A 27762-nucleotide genomic window follows, 5' to 3' on the forward strand; every position below is an offset into this window, starting at 1 on the left:
AAAGAAACTACGAACAGGCAACTCAAGCTTTATTACATAATGATGAATGCAAATAAATCTTAATCAGGATTATACACTTGTTCAATCTTTAGTTCTTGATAGAATAGTATGTACAGTAAAAGACGATTATATTTTGAATACGGACATCACTCACACATACACACAAACGCGATCGCGTTACCTTTGATCACGTCACTTCCCAAACTGTTGAGGACACAGAATTTTTCTTAGTTCTACTGGTCACTTCGACATGGGCGTCTAGACCGTCTGATATCCTACTTAGCCTTCTGGCCCAAGATCCCCGAACTCCTGAAACTGAAAGAGACCAGTTATGATCGAATAAATGAATGTTCATGATGTTTAAAATTGTACCAAAGTTAGATTATGTCGGTTCCAATTGCTAGTTCTTTTGGTTTCCGATTCCAAAATTTTCGAACTCAGGGTTCAGTATTTTTAGTAATTTTTCACCATAATAATGGATATTGCCTTATAGGAATACGTTTTTTAGTATGGTCCTTTCAATATGTCTAGAACCGAATGTTCGTTCGTGAATCGTGGTATAGTTTATCCAAAGTAACTTGAACTAGTCCATAAAGACGCTCAGCCAGATGTCCCTTTGAAGAGGATACCGGGATTTATTTGGAAGTATTATAAGGCAATAAATTCACTGGTTCCAAAGAAATTTCTGCAAATTTGGACAACCTTTGTATAATCGAAATATTCTAGCTTCCTCCAAGTGACTTTGGATATTCGATACCTATGAAGATAATAATCTCCATCGACCATCGTCACTATTCAACAATAGGTATATCCAATAAAATTAGACACTATTAGATTGACCAACTACTGCTGAAGCCAACCTAGGGCATTTTGCTGTAGGAGCTACAATATTCTCAGCTTCATTTGCAGATTTATTTCAATCATCAAGTAAACTGATCGATCAGTTTAGATTCAGTTCTTCGATGGAAAATTCTGTTTTAAGCAGAGGATCCAGATATGTGGCTGTTGTAATAACATGCTCAAAGTGAGGTATCCGAATCCCGAATTCAGTTGGCCAACTTCAGTGTGTATATTAGTGGGGTATAGCTATTAATGGGGAATTACTAATAGGTATTGCTATCGCCCAATCTCTTCAAAGGGATGGAGCCAGGGCTCCTCTGCTTTACTTCTTTGCCAGTCGATCTAAATCACTTTCGTTATCAATATAGTATCTGAACATTCTTTAACCTCCGATTCAAAAGTCTCGGAATGGAGCCCCGTAACATTCCTAGTGTGTACGCCCAAAAGTTTAGAGCTGTTGTAAATCTTTGTAACTTAAGCTCTACAATTGTTATAGGTTTCAATATAATTTGGTGTAGGTATCATATTTGGACCATAGATGGTCTGGGACGAATTTCAACTTTTGCAGATATACTCGTAAAGGTGAAATTCTCAGAAATTTCACTTCTCGAGAGTTAATGGTGTTTCAAGGCCACAAAAAAAACTGGATTACTGCTTTTTAATATTATTTGGGAAACTGGTAATGTTCATCAATTACCCATTCTAAAAAATGATGTGAAAATGGAAAAAGAACAGTAGATCTGGATAGGTAATCTCGAAAATCCTGCAGTAGATGATTGCATGTAGCATAAATTATCTGGTTGTAATTAGGTAGCATGATTTTATGAGATAACTCCAACGCATCCCTTACCTCTGACATCTTTTGCACCGTTTCTTGAAGAGTTGTTGTTCTCCCTTATAGCATGGAGAATCTCGTCATAATCACTATCTTGCCTCTTGAGACCATGTTCATATTTGGCCTCCTTGGCCAGAAGTGCCTCCCTCTGGATCTGGGTTTTGAGCTGAAATTATCCAGGTTACTTTATATTGAACTTTTAGAAAATTAAACTGACCTCAGAAGGAACGTCCGGTATGACATACTGCATCACGCCTACAAGTGCGAACACTATGTGCTGTGGAAAATGGGGGAATTAGATATTGGAGAGATCAATATCTTAGTGATAAATCAAGATAGCCTTATTATAACAGTGTTATTTGTACCTCGAATATAACCACAAAAGCCAATCGAGCTGCAAACACGTGCCAGTATTGGGGGCTCAGGTCGTAAGGGTTTGGCTGATCCGGCCCGTTCCTGTAACCTGAAAAAAAAATCAGTACACCAAAAACTATGTATGGAGCATCATAAAAATAATACTTGGAAGCTGACGGAGAAAAAAAATTAATTGATTCGTGTTATTTCACATCAAAAATATCAATTTATGTGTTTATTTATTTTCAAAACAAATGTTGTATATTGTTTGAAATGACCGAATAAACATGTATACCTAATATAGATCTTTTTTCTAATGTTTATTTGGGTGTTTTATTTCTCTTTATTATAAGAAAATATGGAAAAATTCAACATCTTTCACTATGTATAGATTGACTGGACTATTAAGTTCATATAAGACCTTATTTTTTCGATGGTGTTAGCATAAATCATATTCACCTCTGTATTGACATGTTTCTGGGGGTGGTTTCCCCTCACTGTCACCACCCATGCCCTCGGCGTAATCAGAGGTGTTGAATTCTGTAAAAAAGAGTAAATGAATCTCAATCATCATATGAGGGCGGTTTGATAAGTCAGTGACTTTTTGAATAAAACAAATTTTTTTCGACAAAAAAAACATTATTTATTTTTCTACATAATCACCTTTTAGCTCGATACATTCAGTCCAGCGTTTTTCTAATTTTTTTATTCCCTCCAAATAATAGGTTTCCTCGGGGCTCTCAAAATAAGTGTTTGTTTCGGTTATGACTTTTTCATTCGACTGAAATCTCTTACCGCCCAGCCATTTCTTGAGGTTTGGAATCAGAAAAGAGTCGCAGGGGGCTATATCTGGAGAATAAGCTGGATGAGGTAGCAGTTCGTAGCGCAATTCGTGGATTTTGGCCATCGTGATTAGACAAGTGTGCACACGTGCATTGTCTTGATGGAACGGCACTTTCTTCTTCGCCAAATGCGGCCGTTTCTGCTTCAAATCAGCGTCGAATCTGTTCAAAAGCTTTGAATAATATTCGCCGTTGATCGTTTTACCTTTCTCGAGGTAATCAATGTGAATGACACCGCGTGCATCCGAAAAAACTGTGGCCATGACCTTGTTGGCTGACAGACTCTGTTTTGCCTTCTTTAGTCCACGTTCACCCCCTGCAACCCACTGCTTCTATTGTTCTTTGGTCTCTGGAGTGACCAATGTGTGATGGATCCATGTTTCGTCCACAGTAACAAAACGGCCCAAAAACTCTTCGGATTACGGCTGAACATCGCTAAACACTCTTTTGAAGTGGTCACACGATTGCGCTTATGGTCGAATGTGAGCAATCGCGGCACCCATTTCGCGGATAGTTTTTTCATGTCCAAATATTCGTGCAAAATATGATGTACCTGTTCATTTGAGATACATACAGCATTAGCCAACTCACGCACTTTCATATTCCGATCGTGCAATATCATTTCATGGATTTTATCGACGATTTCCGGCGTGATCACTTCTTTTGGGCGACCTGAACGTTCGGCGTCACTAGTGCTGGTACGACCACAACGGAACTCTGTGAACCATTTTTTTACTATTGAAATTGATGGTGCCGAGTAAGTCTTTCCTTAGTTTCAGTAATCGATTTTTGACGTAAAAAGTAATGCTTAATCAGCACACGGAATTCACTTTTTTCCCTTTTCTAAAAATTCATGAGGTGGTCTGCTTTGAACGGCTATAAAACAGCAACTGCACGTCTTAACTTGCTGAAAATTAGAATGTTGCCCACTGATAGATCACAGATGACGGTTGCTTTGGAAGTAACTGCGCGGGATATTCAAAAAGTCACAGACTTATCAAACCGTCCTCGTATAATGAGATGGCTTCTTACCTGATAAGGAAGCATCAATGTAACCGTTAAGATCGAATGATTTTGAATATTTGTACTTGTAGACCATCCTGGGTATGAAATCGCTGGTGTAGGCGATCACGAAAGCCTGAAATATATACAATTCGGATATGTATCCTCATCTCGCGTACTTGCTTACATTAGACACAACTGCAGCGTACGTTATGGCCCTCAGTATACCCTCCCAGGCTCCGATGTCTTCGGCTCTCTCCGCTAAAGGACGTCTGGCTTGCGTGACCATCTTGTAGGCGTCCAGACGAATTTCTGCAATGTTGTTCAAAAGAGCACAGAGCGGTGCCAATGGGAACGCTGCCACGAAGAGGGTGACGAAGCCGTACTGGAGGACTGAGAACATAACATTGTTTTCTCATCTTTATCCAGCTTTCTTTGTAACTTACTCATCTCTAAGTATTCGTCGAACAGAGCCAACCTTCCTGGGTCTTGAAGGTGGTAATCCTCCTCCCACCTCGTGTGCTTCCTCGTCAGGTCTTTGGTCGCTGACCTGTGGGATCGACCCCTCCACCAATTGTTCATGAATCTGCATATTGTGAAAGATTATTGATAGGAAGGCCTATTACTATTTCTTTTGACTCACGGGTTGAACAGCTCTACGAAATTATTGAATATCTGCTTTCCAACCATAATGATGGCCAGTTGGATGCAAAGCTCGCTGAGGCATCCGGCAGGGTCACAGACGTCACCCTTCACCCTAAGAAACTCCGACTTTCTAACTACAATGTCACCGGGGTAGTCGAAAAACCTTCCCTGAAACACATATATGTGAACTTTCTAATGAGTCAGCGCGTAACAACATACCTTGAAAAAAGCAATGTATATTAGGGACGAATAAAAGTTGAGGAACTCGAACATGAAGATCTTGAAGGTATAGGAATCCTCGTATTCCGTGTGGGTTCTCGGATTCTCCAGGTTGGTCAGGTAAATGGCGAGCCTGTGGTAAAACTGAGGACAATGGGTTGAATCATCATGCATAAGTCATCCAGTTGTACTCACCTTAGTCAGGCACATGATAATTATGAGATTGATGACTGCAGCGGAGACGGACGTCACTATTTTGGCATGTTTCTTCAGGAAGTATCCCCCGCTGCCGTAAATAACTGATACGATGGATAGCCTATAGATGATGGTGCCCAAGACTGCGCATAGTACCACCAACAGCTGTCAAAAATAACAGTTACCAAATAATACTTTGTAGTAACAATGTGCATGTCCAAGAGATGGTCTTGTGGGGTGCGCATCTCTCTCTAAACCGGCACCGCTAGGTATATAAACCCAACCGTGCTACGACAGAGTGACTATGTTTTGCTATGGATATGGAAGATGTATTTGTCAGAGATTACTGAGTGCAAAACTGATGGTTCTATCAGTGATCTTGGGATGAAACACCGCAATCCTCAGAGGGAGGGCACACCTTCGGAATTGGCTTGAGAACGTCTCGACAAAACTTTATATAATACAATTTCTTTTTTAATTTTCTATGGTTCAGCTTGAAATTGTGCACATAGCTTGACATTGCTATTTCATATCAACACACAAAATCTTTTGCGTAGGTTTTTGCGAATTTCTCTTCAATTTTCTATGCGATTGTAGGGAGTGTGTGGTTGCCCGAAAAATAGAGTAGTGCGCTCCGCTTCTCTAGAGTGACTTTATTCTCTTAGAATATAGTCACTGTACACATAACTACAGTGACTTCATTTCCATAGTTCGATTTTGTATCGGTCATTTTTTTCGAACTGAAAATAAGTGATGTTTTGAACATAGATACATATTTTATGTACAAAATATCTGCTGTTTTGTGCGTAGAATAAATATTCTATGCATGTTGATCTAAAAATTTGTAGTTATGTACCCGAATACCATGTGTATGTTCGTGAGTCAGACTTGTTGACTAGTTTGACTATTTGGCAGAGATCATGGTAATTTGAAGACTGCTCAAGTGGAGGTGATCGTGGGTGTGATACTGAGGACAGCATCAACTCTTTGTTGGCTTATTTCCAAGGTAATTCAACCAATTAAGATCTTGAAGATATCTTAGTAAGTTTTCTAACCTTCACATGTAAGACCCATAAAATGCTCAGCTTTCTATCCAATATAGTGAGAGAGTTTGAGAAATCAAAGACAGAGTCACAGAGCAAGAATCAAAATCAATCTCTATAAGAATGTCTGGATTCATAGCGTTCAACATTAACGGATTGAATTCGTATAGGATCAATGCGGTATAACGACCGATTTTATTACCAAATTTCATGCAAATAATTCTGTAAGAACGCGAACTAAAAATTGTTTTAGATTCCATTTTTTCATTTTATTCATACATTTCATAACGTTGGTAAATTGTGGATTCCGAAGATTTATTATTTGAAATAATAAACCCAAGGTAAATCGGTTCATACCGTGTCGAGTATCCGCCCATTTCGAAATACCATTATTAACAAGAGACTTTTCAGAAGAGAAATTATAATAAATGTCGTATTTTGTCCTTCCATAATTACAATCAATAAGCAATGTTCATTATCAAATCAATATGTTTATGAATTAAATATGGTATCATTAATCAATATCGTTTTTCCATCTTCCACACTAATATTAATAATTTGCAGAATGAACATTACGAATGAGGATTCGGCATGAACAAACAATTTATTATTTCTGATATGCATAAAAACTAAGTATACAGGGTAATAATTGACTATCAGAACATTACGGAGTACTTTTCTGATTATTTCGCTTCCGTTTTCCATCCTTCTAATGCTATCAATCCACCCTATTCAACTCAGGAATATCATCATGTAGAATTCTATTGCATATATCATCTGAAGCCATTTTGAGAAAACTTAAAGATCTGCCAAAAAATCTTCAGGACCGCATAATCTGCCTAAAATCTAATGCCAATGGAAAATGTGCATATCTAAGAGAAATTGATCGGTGATGGACATAGTGATACTGTGAATAAATTAATATTCTTCAAGCAAAAAATGAACCGTAATTTTGTATGACCCCTTTATCCACCAAATTTTTGAAATTCACTATTGAATTAGAAACGAACTAATTCTAATTAGTTTGTTAATAAGGAGAAATGGGATAATAGCAGATCGGTACCGAATATCATCTTCTTATAGGAGAATGAGGAATTTCAACTTAAATTACAATTTGGCACAATAAATCAACCTCATCAATAATTCGAAACATAGAAAGCTCTAAGTTTCAAATTATTGATGACATTTTTTTTTAACTATCTGAAAAAAAAAATTACGAAAATAAAATCAATCCTGGATAAAAACGACTATTACACCATATCCATAATGGTTTACGAGGCGATCTAAAACCAATTCCGAAAGTGCGACATCTTATGAGGTATGGCGGTGTTTCATCCCGAAATCACTGATGAAATCGGTGGCACTCATTGATATCTACCAAATACACCTTCCATATCTATATCGACGAGAAATTCTCAACATGAAATGACCATAGCATGACAGAGCACAAAAAGAAAAGAAAGTCAAAAATATTTGAAGGTAGTTTTTGTATAAAATCTAGTAGAATTAATCAAAAATATATTCACCAGATTGAACATAAATAGAGCATTCAAATCTAGTGATACAATTAAAAATTTCTCTCAAAAACTAAGGGTGCAATTCCCAAATATTGACTTACTAATATTATCCATAAACATATCTTGTAACGACTGTCCATCCACATAAATTAGACAAACTAGACGCTATCTGACAGACTTAATACGCGAAGACAAAAGAGAATTCCTAACAATCATTAATCCTTTTAAGAACAAAAAAGATAATAATTGCGGAACTTGCAAAAATCTCCTTCAATTACAGTCGAGGCGCTATTGGAATTTTAGGTGAACAAACAAATAAAAAAAAACCTTCATTACTTAGATAGATTATATCTATCGAATAAGACGATGATTGAGATAATTCATTCAATCAATTTTCAAGAGAGACGACAAATTAAATACTGTATATTCTATTCGTTCTGAGATATAATGCCAAACCTATTTCCTCACTAATGAATATATTTGTTTTCGTTATTTTAAAATAAGTTTTAGTGTTATAGTTTCGAACATGAAAATTGAAGTTCTCGTGTTTTCATTTTGAATACGTGATGAAACTTGAAAATAAAGTCGAAATGAGTAATTTAAAAAAATAGTTTTGTGAAAAAACTTGACCTAAAAACATTTGTACAGTCACTTAATTTGTGGACATAGGTTTTGTCGTCATCCTAATTTTTAAGCTCACCATTAGTGCAATGGCTGACCCAGTTATGAAGTACCTCAAAGATTTAGACTTGGTGGATAGATATGGCTCCTTCTCTCTTGTCACCGGATTAGTTCGGAAGGTCTTGACGCTGGCCTCGAATTCTGCAAGATTCTGATATTATTTAAAATAATAGAACTTCTTGAATCTTACCAGGTCTCGGTTCTTCGTCCTGCTCCGTCCCTTGTAGATCCCACTCCCACTGTATCATCTTTTGTTTCCGCCTCCACATCTCCAGAAAGACAGTAGCTGGAAAAAACGAAAATCGATAGAAATCAGACATTTCAATCAGTACATCACTCACCCCAAAGACTCATAAAGATGGCGAAGAACACCGTTGCCGGATTGTCAAAGAGATACGTCAACCGGGCAAACTTACAGCTGTCTAAAAGCTTTTGGTACTTGCAGGCACGGTCGCAAAGAGGGCATAGGGTAATGTTTCCAGGACCGTTTCTATCGCAGATCTCTTTTCTGAAACACGATAAATCTAGTTGGTTGCATGTTCTAGTGGCGTATCAATATTTCAAGCACACTCTGGAGCAGAGTTAATTCTGGCGCCCCCTCTGAAGTACCCTTATGAATTGCTCACCTCAATGTCGTAGTTACTCCAACTTACGTGGGAATGTTGTCCGGACTGTCGATCGTCATCAAGCCATACATAAAACATATGAAACCGACAATGGCAGGAGCGTAAAGCATCTTGGTGTAGAAGCCCAACCAACAAAAGTAAAGGCCGATTTTGTCGCCGAAGTACTTTCGGATGAGACCAAGAGGTTGTCTTTTCATCCATTTAGCAGGCCGTGCCCATTCCAGATACAGCAACTGCGAGACGGTCCAAGGTATAGGCAATGCTGCACACTTTACCGAATTGTATACTTACCCTCCGATCTAAGGGCTTTCCGTTGCTGCTCTCCTTATCAAACTTACCTTCGTGCAAGGGAAAACTCGCAAGGTACGTGTTATCATTGAGCAGTCTCCTTATTCCCACCTGAGAGAGAAAAGTAGGTTAGTTTAGGTTAAGTTATGCTTTCTCCTGATATACACTGCGCAAAAAAATTAACGCACATTCTGAAAATCTCAATTTTAATGAAAGTTAACTCTACATTGACTCTATAACTTATTTTTTATGTTCTCTCGGGAAGGTTTTGAGCGAAACAAGACACATTAAATGGAAGAAAAATTCAGGATTTCACCGAATCTTATTTGAAAGAAGAGATATTGGGTAAGTGAAAAAACTCTCAGTCGAACTCCACCATTGTTTGGTGGAGTTCGACTGAGAGTTTTTTCACATACCCAATATCATCTCACCTCCACTGTATGTTATGGATCACCTCCGTTGGATGAAAGAAGAGAAATATACAATTTTCAAAATACTGGAATGCTGATAAGTGAGTCAATACTTGGTATTACAGCTCGGCAACGACGGTTCATACTCAAAATGAGTATGATCTAATCCTTCCCAGATTTCTCTGAGTTGGATTCCTAAGTCATTAAGAGTAGCTGGATGATTTTCTGAACTTCTCAGCCTTCTATTGAGGTTGTCCCAAACCTTCTCAATCGGATTGAGATCTGGACTTCTTGCTGGCCATTCCATTCGAGAGACTTCAACCTCTTCAAGGTACTCCTGAACGATGCGCACGATGGGGTCTGGCATTATCGTCCATAAAAATGAAATTTTCACCAATGTATGGGGCAAATGACACTACATGCTCTTCAAGAATGTTCCTTATATACCTATCAGCATTCATAGCTCCATTATCAACGACCACTAGGTCTGTGCGAGCAGTCAAAGATATTCCACCCCATACCATAATCGATCTTCCCCCGAAACCAGTAGTATTCAGGAAATTGCACTGAGCATATCTTTCATGTGGACGTCTGTATACAAGGGAACGTCGATCACAATGGTAGAGGCAGAATCTGGACTCATCTGTGAAGAGAACTCTTTCCCAATCAGCCTCTTCCCAATGGATATGCAAAATCCCAACGCGCCCTTCGATGAACTGGGGTAAGAGCTGGGCCTCTTGCCGCGACACGAGGCCTTAAATCATATTCTCTGAGGCTATTTCTTATTGTCTGAGTGCTAATTTGCACCCCATGAGTTTGCTCAAGCTGATTTTGAAGGAGGCGAGCGTTTGCAAACCGTTGTCTCAACGAAGAAATTCTCAAGTAACGTTCTTGAATGGCAGTTGTCACCCGTGGTCAACCCTGTCCTGGTCTCCGGACATTCATACCTGTCTCCCTGAATCGCTGCAACACTCTGGACACACTTGTATGGAAAACTCCAAACCTTTCTGCAATTCTTGTGTATGTCCACCCTTCTTCTCGCAAAACTACCGCTTGGGCACATTCCTCTTGGGTCAAATTGCGTGTTTCGCGTTACATAGCGATTGAGTGTAGAAAATCAAACGAAAGAAAAACTATTGATCACTAGAATTGATCGAGAACAACTGATTTCAGAATGGAGCCATTACATTCAAAATCTGATAATCTCATTTTTTTTTATTCCTGCTGGGAAAAAACATCTGTATTGAAGAAAAACGTTGAAAGTGGATAACATATGCATGCAAAATTCTGATAAAAATAATTATCATTGAGAACACCTTCAGTTGTAGAATAAATTTGAGATTTCCATAATGTGCGTTAATTTTTTTGCGCAGTGTATATTGGTTCGGTACCTCACCTTATCGGATGCATCGTCGTAGCGAACTCTGAGAAGGATCTGCATTACTATCATGCTCCTCTGGGAGCTTGCGAATTCCGTCACCCTATCCTTCACTATGAATCTGTGAACGAAGAGGTATCAGATCGGTAAAGCACTGGACCACTTTGAACTCACTGCTCTTCCCGGTCCGCTCCTTGCGTTGCCGCGTGAAAGGAGGGATCTTCCTCCACGAGGTCGGTGTTGTACTGGAAGAAAACCTCCCAGAGTTTCTGCAGTTTGATCCAAAGGGACGGCTTTTCCTTCTCCTTCTTCTCGTCGTCCTTCAACCATAAGACGTTTTAGATAGAAGAGGGGATAAATCGAGTAGTCACTTACCCAGGCCTTGACTGATATTGTGATGAACCGCTTTATCGGAAGCTTGAGGCTCATGACCTCCGCGTAACGCGTCTTGGTCTTCCATGGCAGGTGTATCTTCAAGAACCACGTCTTGCCGTCAAAGGAGGTGTCTTTGTGCTCCAGCTCCAACTCCAATCCTTCTCTTACCAAGTTTTCCTTCGGAAAAAGCGTATTGTGGTAATCGTTTCTTCAATCGATATGCTCACCTGGAACACTCTTCTATAATCCCTTCGCCTGGCCTCAGCTTCGGTCATAACGCCCAATTCCTCTTCTTCAAACACCAATATCATGTCTATCTTCCTTTTACCATCTCGAAAGTACAAACTCTCGGGGTCCAATTCCTGCAAATGATGAAGAGACAAGAATTATTCAACTTTTAGTGAACCAACTTCCACAACAGATTTGTTATGGAGTTTTATGGAAAAATTTATGTTGGTCTGAAATGTTTATAATCATATTCTAGGTGCGAACATCAACTTGAATGCATTTTATTCCTCTTCTTTATTAAAGAATGGATGTCTAGGTATTGCAATAATTGAGAGAACATAAAAAAACGAGTCCCCTAAAAGATCCGATTTTTTTCTATTCCCTTCCTTTTCCAATAATTCCTCATATCTGATTCTTCATTGAAATATGAACTAATTTTCAAAAAAACTATGCCGACATATAGGTATGAGTTAAAAATTATACGAATAATTGCCTGATATGCTAATAGCTATATAAATCACCTCTGAAGGGTGGTAAGAGGGTGATTTGTAGCATCGTTCATTTCCTCGTTACATAAAACTATCATTATGGTGAGCACATACTCATATCGATCCTTTCCAATTGATTCTTGGTGTCATTGAAAAAATGCTAAATTGGTCATTTGCTGATTACCTACTTGACAATTTTTTAGGATGATGCAACGAAAAAAACTTTTTCTTCGTGGTATAGTAAGTTTAGTGTGGTCTGAATCCACCTCTGCCGTGAAGAATATAGGGGTGTCTGACAAGGTGTGCAACTGTTGTCAGTATCCGGCAATGCATGATGAGTTTTTTAAGTTATCCCGAAGAAAATATAAAAATTGAGCTTTATACTTCAACGAATTCAAGATACTATTTTTTACACATTTACTACATGTCACCTGCCAAAGTAACCACAACCCAGGGGACATGTACAGAAAAACTTTCAGCTTTCATAATATTATGAGGGTCTGGCCGGCGTGATTTTTTTGGAAGTTTCATAACCCTCCTTCCACAGTCGTCGGTCTTCTTGTGTTCATGCTCCTGGTATTTCGAAACTGACTGTACACTCTCGACAACTGAATGCATTTTCATCAATTAATGTCCTCGAACCATCTCAGAAACTCAAGAAATAAATAGCTAAGCAGGAATTTCAAACGCTCGTCCATCCATTCTCCCGATTTGTTGGATCTCAGTATAACAATAATGAGCACAACGTTTTATTCAGTCGTTTACCTACCTCTTCTTTCTCTGGGTGGGTCTTGGGTGGCGTCTCCGGAACAGTCTCGGTAGGAAAATCTGGCTCCTGGACCAGAGAAGGTAGTGGCGTACCCGGAATAGTGGAGTAGGCTTCGGTGCTAAGTTGTGGTCCAAAGGCATCTTTTGCCGTGGGGAAGTTTCCGGGTTTCTGCTGAAAATCGATAGAAAAAGATGACATCACATGGTCTTGGAAATCCTTGGGGAGTTACCAAGGGCTCGGCGCATTCTACAATATCGATTGTGGTGGATATTTTTGAAGGAGACTGTGGAATGGTTTCAGAAAAAAATGACACTAATGACGCTTGTTGAAATTTTTATATCTGTGTTATATTTTCTTTTGGTTCTATAGATTTTATGAAGGTTTTCTTCGGGTTGTGGCCTTAATATCGGAGTTTCAGAAAAATAACGAGCTCTTCGTAGACCATAGACTTCCTAACGTATGGCTTAGATTCCCTTCACACTGAGAGAATCGGGATCAAAGCGAATGTGATTTGCCAAAATTCGACAACTATTCAACTCTTCCGAAAGCCTACCAGTTCAGTACCCTTCTTCACTCCAGCCGAAGCTGTTTCAATTTACCCCGATTCAAGAAGACAGGTGATTCGAGTGATTCGACATATCAGAATCCTTCTGCCGAGCGCCAAACGTAAATGATATCTAGATTTCTCATCTTTCTAGAGATCAAGTCTACCCAAAGTAGAAAATGAAAAAAAATAGGTGGTCTTATTGCGTTTAAGACAAGCCTGAACAAGTTTTTCAGTATGTCAGTGTGTAGGTCCACATATCCTTAATCCTTGTAATAGCCTTCTTTCACTTCTGCAAGTCTTATCCGATTTTGATTGGTGGACCCCTCAAAATCGTGGTTTTTGGCTAAATTCAGTGAAATTTTGAAAAAATATATTAGGTGTACAAGTTTGCTTCCGCCGTTTTGCAATATATGACTGTAGTGGTAAGTGGTAGTCGAAATAAGTAGATCGTAGATGTCATACAATAAGCTTAGGTGTTTGTAAACATAACGCCATCGAAATATTAGACAATTTGTGTCTGCATCTTCAAGTTATTCTCGATTAGGCAAGTAAGCTCACGAGCTGAATTCACGTAATTTGCGGGAGATTTTAATTTTCTACTTTAATATAAAGAAATCTGTGGTTGAGGCTTATCGAATGCTCTCAAATACCTATGGTGAGGCCGCTATTAGTGTAGGAACGTGTCGAGAGTGGTTTCAACGCTTCAAGAACGATGATTTTGACGTCGAAGACCAGCATGGCGGTGGAAGAGAGAAGGTTTTCGAAGATACAGAATTGGAGGCATTACTTGATCGGGACTCATGTCAAACGCAACAAAAATTGCCAGGATCATTGTAAGTGACGCAACAAGCCATTTTCAAACGACTGCAAGTCATGCGAATGATTCAGAAACAAGGAAATTGGGTGCCGTACGAGTTGAAGCTGAGAGACGTTGAATGGCGTTTGTTTTCTTGTAAACAGCTGCTTGCAAGGCAAAGACAGAAAGGATCTCTGTATCGCATTTTGACTGGAGACGAAAAAATTGTTCATTACGATAATCCCAAGTGCAGAAAATAATGGGAATATCCCGGCCATGCTTCCACGTCGATGGCCTAAACGAAAATTCACGGTTCCAATGTCATGTTCAGAATTTGGTGGGACCAGCCCGGAGTAATGTATTATGTGTTGTTTAAACCGACTGAAACAATCCCAGGCGGTCGTTATCGAACGCAATTAATGCGTTTGGGTCGAGCATTGAAAGACAAACGGCCGCAATATAACGGGAGACATGATGATAGTTTTACAGTATAACAATACTCGACCCCATGTTGCGAAAGTTGTCAAGACATACTTGAAAATTTTGAAATGGGAAGTCCTTCCCCACCCACCGTATTCTCCAGACGTTGCCCTCTCGGACTATCACTTGTTTCGATCAATGGTACACGGCCTGTCTGACCAGCACTTCCGGTCTTATGAAGAAGTAAAAAAATTAATCGATACGTGGATCGCTTTAAAAGATGACTAGTTTTTTCAACGTGGTATTCGAACTCTGCTCAGAAGATGGGTGAAAGTAGTAGCCAGCGATGGACAATACTTCGAATCATAAACGTATAATCAGTTTTTTACAATAAAGCTTCGAATTTCGTAAAAAAAAAAGGTGGAAGCAAAGTTGTACGCCCATGTAGTAAGTATTTAGTGTACTGATCAAAAGTCCATTTTCAACCCCAGACCTCCTAGAGCCGTCCAAAGCCAAGAGTACACTTTCTGGTGTGTTGTTGCATAACAGGTTTAATTAATCTTCAAAGCTTTTTTTTTCGCTACCCTTTTCTCGAATCAAATCCTATTTTCTACCATCACCACACCTCACCCTCTTCGTTGAAGAGTAAAAGTACTGGCAATTCTCATCAATTCATTCTTTCTTTACAGATTTTGTCTGATAAATATAGTCAAAATATGGATCACGACGAACCTAACACTTACACAAAAGATAATCTCAAGTACTGGTCATGGTAGAATCTAGGATTAGATTCGAGAAAGGAAAGGCCAGTGAAAGGAAACACTGTGGAAATGAATTGACATACTGGAAAGTGTACTTTTGACATTGGGGGTCTGGGGTTGAAAATGGAAATTTTGCCCACTAAGACTTTTGATCAGCATAACAAAATTTATATTTCTGCAAGGTTTCAACGAATTTAGCCGAGAGCCATATTCCAAAAGGATTTTGCGGGGTCCTTTATTATGAATGCCTTGTTTTGGGAGTAGTTGACCCTAGACAAGATTAAGTTATTCAGATTACGAGGATTAAAGCATGTGGAAACGCGAAATTCCTGGAATATATTGCGTTCTACTGGTCTTTTTTGGTGAGAATTGCAATAGATAGTCGAATCATTCAGTAAAAGATTTCACAAACATTTTCAGATCAATGATCTGAATGATAGCGATCCGAAAAACGAGCTCTCAAAAGAGGATTTGCGTTGACTTGATTTGACTCGACTGATTCTGATTGATTTGGACTCTTTAGATATCAAGGCAGCCTAATACAAGCTGAAATGGATAAATGTAATGATACAAATTGTTTTTGCTAATCATCACGAAGTGTAAGGCTATTTCTTCTAACCTGGTCGGTTTGGGGGGACCCTCTCCTAAAACTGATGGAGTGGTTGACCTCCCTGGGACTCTCCTCGATGCCGTTGAGATAGCAGTCGTGATCTACTTTGAAGAATTTAATGTTGGTCAGTGAGTTCGATTTCGTCCTGGAAATTGTAGTTATCTGAGGGGTATCTTGCCTATGCTGTGGTATGTTCAGGCTCGCCGTGCTCTCATCACTAGGCCTCCTTGAGGATTCTGAAATACGAAGATCATTTTTTATAATTACCCAAAGGTTTCAAATAATAGGTGATGTTTTGGCCTCGATAGATACCTCCCAGTTTGCAACCACTCGATCTCATATGTATAACTATATAATATACTATTTATATACCAAAAATAAAAGCAGGTTATGGAAGTTTTCATCACAAGCTTCATGCCAGGAATAATTTTCTATTCAAATTTTCTGTAGATGATAGTGATAAGTTGAAGGATCATAAAAAGACATGTTTCTTTTACTCCAGAAGTTGAATTTTATGTCATACTAGTTCATTATAATAGTGTTATTGCCTAGTTAGGTCATCTACATAACTGTGCACTTAAATTAATAACATTGTTGCTTATTAAATTGTATTAAAATCACGAAATATTAATTGAATTTTCAATTATGTTATGAAGGTATTTTGTTATGAGAGGTTTGATTTTGATACTGGAAAAAACTAGTAGGTATATTTTAAGATGAATTAATGGATACTTATTTTATTACATCAAAACACCGAAAGCTAAAATGGATGTAGATTATATTATATATATTTTATTGTAAAGTGGAAGGTATGTAAAATTATCGATAGAAAACGATATCAGCTCAATAGCCGCTACTGCTAGGTTTCAGTACCAGTACCATATACTCTTCATGAAATTTTCCATAACCAATTTCGCATAGACCTTATTTTTGACGTAGTCCCGAAGAAACAGTCTGAAGGGGTTATATTACAAGATCTCGGCTCGGTGGCCAATTGTAATCACCTCTTTGAGAAATAACAACCCCAAAAAACTGATTTTTTTTTCGCACTCAGTATAGCGGGCATTCTGGTGTTGATCGGACTTTGATGGAATTTTATGGTCCGAAAGATCCGTCATATCAATAAAAAACTATATTCCAAAAATGATTTCTTCGATTCTATTCCTTAATGGAATCGAAAATATAACTGAAAATAACATTTTTTTCATGGATTTTCAACAGCCTGTATATTTTCAACCGAACAGAATTGGAAAAAATGCTAAAGGAAAGAAGTATTTCCTTTGAAGTCAGGCATCTTCGGTTAAAATATATGTACAAGCCAAAGACTCACTCTGTATAAATAAGCGACTACTAATTATAATGAATCACATTTCATATTATTATATGTATATACAACAGTTCAGTAGTACCCAATAGGCGCATGAATGACGAGCTCTCAAAAGTTCCTAACGAAAATTCAGTACTTTTCTAGAATTTTTGAAAACTCTTCATTTCTATTCAAATATGTAACATCAAATGGCTAATTGAACTGCTCCACATGAGTTAGGGATATTGACTTAAATTGCAAAAAAATATAGTTTAAATGAGATCTTTGTGATGAAAATTCGAATTAATATGATTTCAAGTTGCAAGAAATAAAATTAATTTTAGCCTGTAGGTCTGCAGCCTATACAGGATGGTAAAGAAAAATCGAGTAAAATAACGAAATTTTATTCTCAGAGAATTCAAGCATTTTAAGACTATCAATACAATGTATGACCTTCACGGGCATCAATAAAAGCTTGACATCTTCTTTGCATACTACACACGAGGTTGTTGAACATTTCTTGAGGAGTTTGGTTCCATAAACGGGGCAGAAGCTCTCTCAGATCATTTAAGGATTCTGGGGTAGGTTGATGATTATCTAATCTTCTTTGGAGCATATCCCATGCATGTTCTATGCAATTCAAATCTGGTGAGTGCGGAAGTATTGGTAAATGTGGAATACCAAGCTCCTCGCGCGCATTCTTAACTAGGGCTGCACGGTGCGGTCTAGCGTTATCGTCTAGAAATTGAAAAGTTTCACCAATATCAGCGTGAAAATTTGGCACAACATTGTCAATAACATGCTCCCTATTGTAGTGTAAGGCGGTCATATTCCCAGGACAAATGTGTAGATCTGTGCGCCTGTTGAAACATATCCCGGCCCATACCATAACACTACCCCCTAGGAATGGATGGACTTCTTGGACATATCGGCGATTACGGGGTATGCGTTTGATTGTCCATACACTTATTCTTCGAGAATCTGAAAATCGTCCATATCTGGATTCATCAGTGAAAATGACACTATGCCAATGATCGTTCCAATTGATATGTTGCCTTGCCCATTCCAGTCTTAATTGAACTCTTCTTAATGGACGTCTAGAACCTAGATTCACCTCTCTCAAACGTCGTCTGATGGTTTCGATGGAAACTTGCACCCCATCTGCATTTTGAAGAGTATTCCGTAGCATTCTATACGTGGATGTAGGGTTTCTTCTCGCCGAAACGGTGATGAAACAATCCTGAGCAGGTGTTGTTTTTCGTCGCCCACTAAGCCTTGGTCGTTTCAGCACCGAACCTGTCTCCCTGAACCACGGGCGTAGCCAGGGGGGGGGGGTTTGGGGGTTCAAACCCCCCCCGAAATGTTTAAGATATCGAAATTTATTAATCTTTTTCTTCTTTTATTCTCATTTATTTCTATGAAAAAAATTCTTATTTCTGCCATTAGCCTTTCTTTTTTTTAAAACCCCCCCCGAAACTGAAACCTGGCTACGCCCGTGCCCTGAACCTATTCCAAAGTCGAGATATCACACTTTGGCTGACTTGGAGCCTTTCCGCTGCAACAACCTGAGTTAGGCCACCCTGTAGCATTCCGATAGCCCTATTAGCCTCAACGTTTGTTAATTTGCGTCTTGGCATTTTCAGAAATCGAAGCCGTTGATAAACTAACTCCATTTCAAAATAAGAACATTCATGATGAAGCATATGCAAAGAACCAAACTTCAGAAAAAAGGCGACCAGATTGACGAAATGTCCCATACTGATTTTTATTGGATCGATTCAAGTTGTTATTGACTTTTAAATGATTTTACAGTGATTTTATCGAAGATTACCTACATACTTTTCAAAACGATTGAATACGATATCCCTAACTCTTCAGTCTTGTGGAGCAGTATATTATTGAAAGTATTAAGTAGGTACTGCCTATACTATATTTATTAGCATGTCAAATTTCAAGTTACTTTTGCATTCTATTATGAAGTATTAAAACTATCAGCAACTTTTGGAGACATATCAGGAAGTTTTGACTAATATTCATCCTTTTTTCAAAATTCAAATATAAATGAAAATATTACATGAATTCACCGATGTGCGTTGCAATGTTCTGTAAAATAAGATATATGATCTTCGCCCTCAGAGTCAAAACAAAAACAACTCTTTATAATCTTAAGGCTCAAATTATATTTTGTCCTGAAATATTGAGAATTCTTTTCTCAAGCAGATTTAGTTCTGTATCTGCTGTGTATCCCATTAAACGACTCCACCTGGAACATTGAGATGTTTCCTGCTTTAATATCCTGCTGAGTTGAGATGAATATTCAAAGTGAGAGTTTTTTCCTTGAATGATGGAAAATAGCTGTGAATGGCCATGACAATTTTGGATCTTTAATTACACTGTGTAGATTGACGTGTTGACGTGTAGGAATGTAAAATTGTATGAGATCTATAAATAACTGAAATATGGTTCCGAATTACCCCTGTTGTAATATTCAATTGGCCCTCCCGTTTTTAGGTACATATTCGAAGGCATTCCTTTTCATCGGCACGTGAAAATTAATTATGTAAAAGCATAAATAATGTAGGGGATGTATAATCACGCTATATGAATGCGAAGTGAATGTCGAAATCGTGTACAAGTTCAATATTTGATTGTAAAATGAGAGCCCTTTACTATAGCCTAGTTACCTTTAGCGTATTGTTGTGGGTGTACACCTTATTTATGGATGACCGACCCAAATGTAGAAGTGTTTGGCAGTAGTGGGAGTGGACAAAAGTTCAGATTGACTATAATCGTATATCGGAAAAAAATTATATCCGCATATAAGTAAAAAATCGTGTAGGTTCCTTTCACTCTATCGCTAGACTTGATAATCGTATTCTATCCTTTTGGGTTGATTTCAGATTATTTTTGAAATGTACTAAACGATTAGGACTTAAACATTTTAAAGTTCAGTTAACAAATCCGGTCGATCACCAATAACTTCGTATCTTCGGTGATTGGGTCTTCGAAATGCATCAAAATAATCCGGATTTTCATCGAAAAATCAACTTCAGTCAGGAGGCATATTTTCATTTCTGGGGCAACTCAGTTGGGCAAGTAGATTTGTCGCATTTGGGGTTATTTGAGTCTCAGAAGGAGGAAGGAGTTGTCTGTAGAATAAGAGGTTGTATATGATGATATTTGTCCATATCCTGGTTAGAAAACTAGGATATGGATACAACAGAAAAACTAATGATGAATCTCACATTCTGTGTGAGTGAAGAGAGGTAGTATCTTCAAGGCGACATCTGAACGAAAAATTCATAGTGATTTTAACAAAAAATATATCTATGTTGGAATTTATTATTTTATCGAAACTAGAAGTATAGAATATCGAAATTTTCATCAATAAATGGCTAGATTATTATTGAAATTTTAACATTAATTTCAAATTTACCAAAACAGAAAATCAAGACAAATATTAGTCAGAACCTTCGCTTTCTTGCTCATCTGTATATTTTGTATTTACCATTAAAATTCACACAATTTCCATGCCTAAAAGCGTAAATTTCATTATAGATGAATCAATAGGTTCATCAATGGATTAACAATTATGAATATACACTCGCTCGGTAATTCAAACCTTCAATAATTGGAACATTTCGATAATTCGAAGTAACTGTCGTGTCCCTTGCAAAACACTCGTTAAATCGAAACATTATAATGCAATTAGGTACACTCAATAATTATATAAGAAATAAAATATCCAATTCAACAAAAACATTCCTTAATTTGAAGTTCTTCCATTCACACTTTCTATATTTGGATGACCGGTAAATTTTGGATGTCGATTAGATTAACATTCAAGACATACAGGGTATTTCATCATGAACTGGAAATATCATATAACAGCCCAATCGAATTATTCAACATAGTTGCCTTCGAGGGCGATACAGCGATCTTACAACTTTTCGATACCATTTTTGTAGTACGATTTGTCTTTCGCTTCGATATAGGCCTCAGTTTCGGCGATTACTTCTTCGTTGACGCTAAATTTCTTTCCAGCGAGCATTCTTTTGAGGTCTGAGAATAGGAAAAAGTCGCTGGGGTTCAGATCTGGCGAATACGGTTGATGCAGAAGCAATTCGAAGCGCAATTTTCATTGATTTGTGACACGGCGCATTGTCTTGATGAAACAGCACCTTTTTTTCTCGAATGTAGCCGTTGTTTAACGATTTCATCATTTAAACAATCCAATAACGCTATATAATAATCGCTGTTGATGATTTGGCCCTTTTGGAGGTAATCAATAAATATTATATTTTGCGCATCTCAGAATACTGAAGCCATAACTTTGCCAGCTGAATATTGTGTTTTTCCTCGCTTTGGATTCGGTTCATCGTGTGCAGTCCACTCAGCTGACTGTCGATTGGACAGTGAAATGATGGAACCATGCTTCATCCATTGTCACATATCGACGCGAAAATTCAGGTTTATTGCACTTAAACAGCTTCAAACAGTGCTCAGAATAATTAACACATTGGTGCTTTTGATCGATTGTGAGCTCGCGCGGCACCAATTTTGCACACAGCTTTCTCATGTACAAATATTCGTGAATGATATGATGTACACGTTCAGATGATATCTTCACAATGTCTGCTATCTCGATCACTTCACGGTCGTTTAAAATTATTTTGTGAATTTTTTTTATTTTTTCGTCGGTGATAGCCTCTTTTGGGCGTTCACTGCGTTCGCCGTATTCGGTGCTTATTTCACCACGTTTGAACAGGCGCGGATCCACGGGGGGGAACTGGGGGAACGTTCCCCCCCCAAATGGCCCGGGCACCTCTTAAATTTTGCCGGCCCTCTTAGAATTTGACATACTAAGGCTCGAATAATTACAAGATCAGCAAAAATTTCACTTTCAATACATTTTGTGGAAAACCATGAACGGCAAAAAAATGACGTCCCAAAATGGCAGAGGTGTCTGGGGTCCACATTTTCAGTACTTTGAGTATCTAAAAGTTCCCCCCCCCCAAAAGTGGGGCCTGGATCCGCGCCTGCGTTTAAACTTAGCATACCAATCAATGATTGGTTGATTTTCCTGGTGCAGATCCCGGAAACTCTTCATCGAGCCAAGATTTTGCTTTAACTGTATCTTTTCCCTTCAAAAAGCTATATCCCCAGCCCTCACGGACTTTGGCGGCTCTGAGACATAATATACAGGTAATTTGGTATAGTATTCCTCAAGAAGAAATAGACCATCTTATTGCATCAATGTCAGGGCGTATTGGGGAGTGTATAGATAATCGCGGGGGACAGACACATTATCAACAAATTCAATAAAAAAAATTGTAAACCCTTCCTCACTTAAGAGGATGTAGCTGTATAAATAGAGGAGTTGTAAATAATAATAATTTCTTTTTCTACACGGTCAAGCAAATTCGATTATAATCATTCTATTCCCTATTTTTGAACAAATGTAACAAGATAATTCGAAAATAAATTCTCACAGATTAAATATTAACTGATTTCCATATACTTAATCTAAAATCAATCTTCTCCATATGGAAATCAACCCCTATCATCAGTCCCATTCGGTGGGTATTGTCTTCGTAGGGTATTTTCTTTATTTTATATGTATTGCCTTCATCGGGTTTGCATTTATCAGATATTCTAATTATTATGTTTTATATTTATCGTTGGTACTTCTCTTAATCGGAAATATTCGGCGTTTATCTTTCTTCGCTCAATTTTCTAAGACAATTACCATCCATTATTCACAATGTTTTTTTCCTTATTATTTGAAATTTAGGATTTTATATATCAAGGTTCGGTCAGTTTCAGCCAACAACTTTTTTATCTCTTTCTTGAATTTAATTTCACGTTTTTTCTCTATAGACGTTTTCGATATAATTGAATACAATCTTGATGTCATTTAGTATAAGTTCTGCGATCTATCTTTTCCACTGATCTAGCCTTATGAAATTATTCTCTATTACTTTCGTTAGGTAGTTATAGTCTTTCAATGGGAAATATCTCGAATATTAATTATTTTTTGGGGCGTATTAATGTATACTATTACTAGTAAACGCGATTTTTTTCCATACATAGTGTTCATTATGTATTTTTGTAGCATGTACAATTCTTTTTTATGACAGTCTAAAATACCTCACCACCAAACTATTCCATAGGAAAGCTCAGGTGTAGAGTTACGAGATGTATATAGATATTTAAGACAGCTTAGTTTTTTATTAATCTAAATATGTCTTGTTTCAAATAATGATCAAGTATTTTGTCTTTTATGAGTTTAGGGTTAGCTCATTTAGTTGAAACTATTTCTTAAATTTTGGGAAATCCTCTACTGCTATTTTTTTAGATTTTTCCAAGTAAGGTATCTTCGTATAAGACTATAGTATCAGCAGTAAAACTCATAGTATCACCTTTGCTGTTCTGTTTAAATAATAATCTATTTATATACAAAATAAACGGTAGAGGTCTGAGAATATTGCCTTGTGGAAAACTATGGGTAATTATATTTTTATTCTTTTTCCATTTAATGATAGGTACAATTCGAGTTCTATCTCTCAAATAGCTTCGGATGAGGTTTTTTATTTCTCCACGAAATACATAATTCATTAGTTTTTCCAATAATGACCAATGGCTAACATTATTGAATACTTCGTCTAGATCTACTGCGATTGCTGAAGATGGGATATTTTTTAGATATTGTCACATATTATTTCTGTAACTATCCTTATTGCATCTTCTGTTTACATATCCTTATGAAATCCAAATTGACCATCCCATAATATATTATGTTTGTCTATAAATGCAATCATTCGAACTTCAATTAGTTTTTCGATGGCCTTAGTTATATTGATATTAGTGTAATCGGTCTATGGTTGATCATTCGAGTGTAATTGGTCTATTGTTGATCATTCGAGTGTTATTGCCTTTCTTATAGAATGATTTCACATTACCAAATTTTAGTGTTTCAGGAAAACTTTCGAAACAGTTGTTAAATTAATGTTTTGATATTTCTTCCTTTATTTATTTTGAAGTTTTAGAACTTATTCTATCATATACATGGAATGCTTTTGCTTTTCACTTTATCGAGTCAGTGGAAAATTTAAAAAATTCCTATCCAGTTTAGAACTTCAAAATGTTCCTTATTAACTTCTTTTAAATTAAGTAATACTATTGGAGTTATCCATTATTTTATGTTACGTTTTCTCTTATTTATTTGAACGGTGGTAATACTATCATCATGTTGCTTCAAAATACCAATAAAATTTCCAGCTATTTTATCTGTCATTGTACTCATAGTGATCACAATTGTTATCCCTGAGGCAGGGCCGTCGCTAGGGGGTAGGCAGGGGAGGCGACCGCCTAGGGCGGCAAAATTCTGGGGCGGCATTTCAATCTTGATCAACAAAAATCATATGTGTAGAAATTCAAAGTAAGAAATGAGATTTAAATCGGTTAGAAACAACACGAAAATATACAGACAATTTAATCAACATTTTAAACTATCAAAGGAGCCGCATTATACACAACAACTCATAAATATCCAGATGTCGTGTAAACCCTCTCACAGCTGTTTACTGTTTACGAGATATTGATGCTAAAAAACACATGTTCTAATCAGGCGTGTCGGCCTTCTCTTTGTACACTGCTCAATTTTATTGCTTTATTAGGGTAGTCGGTGGAGAATATTTTTCTCTAGAATTCTTCAACCAGAATGCCTATTCCCAGATGAATGCAAAATATACGAGAAACGTTTCCATTTCATCATTTCCATCTCATCCTTCCTAAGAAATACATATCTGAGAAGTTTATTTTATTTTATACCACGTTCCATTATATAACAATATTTTTTTGATCGTACTGTATGTGCAAAGTCAGTGTTATATTCTGAATTTTTCGATTTGCCTTTGGATTTAAGGATTTCAAAGTAGATTACTGAAGGTAAGTTCTATAATTTTTTATTTTCATCATTTCCTTATTATTATCATTTTTCGGCACTGGGAAGTACCTACGTTCGAAGCGTCGGATGATGAGATAGACTTAATAGAAAAAATCATATTCATTTATTTCGAAATAGGTATAATGTTCCCAAAGAAATATGATCCGTGTTTCTTTCAGGTACGTTTCCGGGGTGGTAGTAGTGCGCCCCAAAACTGTCCAGGCGCCCCCTGGAGAAAAATTGGGCGCTTAGATTCAGTTACGATATTCTACTTTATGAACAAAAAATCCTAAAATGATTTTCATTTTTTGTACAAGTTTGAACTTGTTGGTTTTGTTTATATTTTTTCTATGTTATTATAATTAAAATTTTACAAACTGTCGCCTTCAACTTTTTCATATTTCGGTAGAAGACCCCGATAACCCAAAATAATTTTTTTTGCATTCTGCAGAGTTGACTGTTAGGGCGGCAAATTGGGTATTTGCCTAGGGCGGCAATTTGGCTAGCGACGGCCCTGCCCTGAGGATATATGATTATGATTTTCCCATTTTCCCCCATTACAGCTCGCGGTGCCTGGTTATGAACATTTTGGCTAACATATTTGATATTATTGGGCATCAGATATATGAGGATTCAGTTATTATGGTCCCTCTTAAAAAAATCTCACGATATGTCGTTTCTCGGTCATGTGAATTATTCTGGCGTCATCTTGTGGCATGAAAAGATGTATGGAAGATCTTGGATTTTGTATCTCATTTCATAGCCAATGTGGAGCAGTGTATAAAAAATTATCGATGGCGGTGCCTAATATAACCAAGGAAGATCATTTCTCAGTCGGGTTCTGGCCGCCGAACATCCAAATTCCATCCCAACCAGAAATGAGAGCTCCCCGATTGATGAGCAAAAACCCCGAAAATTGCAAAAAATCCATTTCCAAAGCTCCATATCTCGAAAACTGTCCATTGTTGAGCTTTGTGGCTTTGGACACTTCTGATCAGTTTATCAAGAACTACAACATATCAAAAATTCAGCCAAATTCACGGAAAGCCATTTCCCATATAAAACGTGCGGGGTCCTTTGCACTCTTCGTTTTTTAGTAAATCTTTTAATTTTAGGTAATTTATATATTTCTTGTGTGATTTTCAATACGAGGTTTTTCATCATTTTAAAATCTGCTTATAGGAGGAGGGGCTGCAGAACTTCAACATTTTCGAGCTCGGTTTTCTGCTTATAACTTTTAACTTAATTAGTTTTCGACCAAAACTTTCATTTTCCAAGTTGGAGATAATTTAATTCCTTATAATTTGGTTTCCAGAAACTTCTTTCTAAACCTTATATCCACCGAGATACAGCCAATCAGAATTAGAGAAATTTTCTCAAAAATTGGCAAAAAAACAAAGGTTTTGACCCTCTAACTAACAATTATCAGCTGTTCTATGGTAATATAGTAATTACTCATCAATATCAACATATTGAAACATATGGATATGAAGGGGGGAGGAAGCTTTGACTAAAAGCCTATGTTTATGTGAAGAGTAGATATTTCAATGTTATCATGGCATGTTATCACCTTACTGTAAATTCCTATCAACCTATAATTATTTTGAACCTTAATAATCAGATCAACTGGGTGAAATCAATAAATAATAGTCAAGAATTAATTGAAAATAATGATTTTATATAACCGAAAAAGTCCAAAAATGTTTGGGTTCTTCGGCCCTCCCCAAGGGTCCTCGTGTTAGATAACTCGACAGAGTCATCCCACAACATCCCCGAACAACCTGTAGAAGTTTCATAAAGTTCGAAATTTTTCCCAGCAGACCCATTTTTTTTTGTATTTGTCTACTGGACTATTTTACTTCGAAAACAAAATCTATAAGTATTATTTTCATTTTTCCTCCATATAATTGTTATTTTTAATATATTTATTGATTTATCTGAGGGATGATTGATAATGGTAACCTGCACATATTGTATTAACTTACCCGAAGAACGATTTTCCTTTTCTGACTCAATGAACAAGTAATTCACATCATGATTTTCCATAGTTGTGTGGGAAAAACGGAAAAACCGAAACGATTATCATGCCGGAACGTGTATTATAGAACGCACTACTTAAATTCAATAAAATTAAAAAATACGGAAAATCGACGTGTTCTAATTTTCCGGAAGCGAAGTGAAATTTTCCACCTCTGACCGTTATCTGGCACATTTTGATCGCATCGTTTGGACGGTAATGTGATGCGCTGATTAATAATAAATAAATTGGAAAACTATGGAAACCGAATTACAACACTAGACGTAATCAATTGATCAAAAAAGGGAGAAATGGTTTGTCGTCTTTCCTTTGTCTGTCTGCGGTCAGTGTAGCAGGACAGTCGTGTCCTCTTTTATATTTTGAAGGCACAATAGTATTTTTATTTGAAGAAAATTAAAACATATTGGAATTGCATTTTCTGTTATTCATATCTATTATATTCTTTCGTGAATTTATTTTGATAAAGAATGAAACAGATGTAGTTATTTTAGGTACCTATTCACTTTCTATTTTCTCAGGCAGGAAAATTCCGTGTTATACAGGGTGATTCACCGGGATGGCCTATTAGACGTTCATGGAAAACTAATCAGAATTTTGAGCT

At 37.2% G+C, this 27762-nt stretch overlaps 1 protein-coding gene across 3 annotated transcripts; it reads right to left on the minus strand.

Annotated features, from left to right (window-relative positions):
* Positions 1–16: 16 nt before the first annotated feature.
* On the minus strand, positions 17–27230 carry LOC123675721 (anoctamin-4). 3 transcript variants are annotated; one of them, XM_045611197.1, is made up of 23 exons: positions 27109–27230; positions 15879–16105; positions 12736–12906; positions 11478–11612; positions 11251–11427; positions 11050–11195; positions 10894–10996; positions 9091–9198; positions 8827–9032; positions 8515–8681; positions 8364–8459; positions 8193–8314; positions 4933–5097; positions 4738–4881; positions 4517–4686; positions 4320–4459; positions 4061–4266; positions 3904–4009; positions 2489–2569; positions 2041–2138; positions 1893–1952; positions 1691–1841; positions 17–315 (listed from the first exon to the last, which is right to left on the minus strand). In XM_045611197.1, the coding sequence occupies exons 1-23, from the start codon at positions 27167–27169 to the stop codon at positions 188–190; spliced, it is 3168 nt and encodes a 1055-aa protein (XP_045467153.1). In that variant the 5' UTR covers positions 27170–27230; the 3' UTR covers positions 17–187. The 3 variants fall into 3 exon arrangements, with proteins under 3 accessions (XP_045467153.1, XP_045467154.1, XP_045467155.1); XM_045611198.1 differs by lacking the exon at positions 27109–27230 and adding an exon at positions 16182–16336; XM_045611199.1 differs by lacking the exons at positions 15879–16105; positions 27109–27230 and adding an exon at positions 12965–13121.
* Positions 27231–27762: the final 532 nt, after the last annotated feature.

This window comes from Harmonia axyridis, chromosome 3, assembly GCF_914767665.1.
Source record: "Harmonia axyridis chromosome 3, icHarAxyr1.1, whole genome shotgun sequence".
Lineage (NCBI taxonomy): Eukaryota > Metazoa > Arthropoda > Insecta > Coleoptera > Coccinellidae > Harmonia > Harmonia axyridis.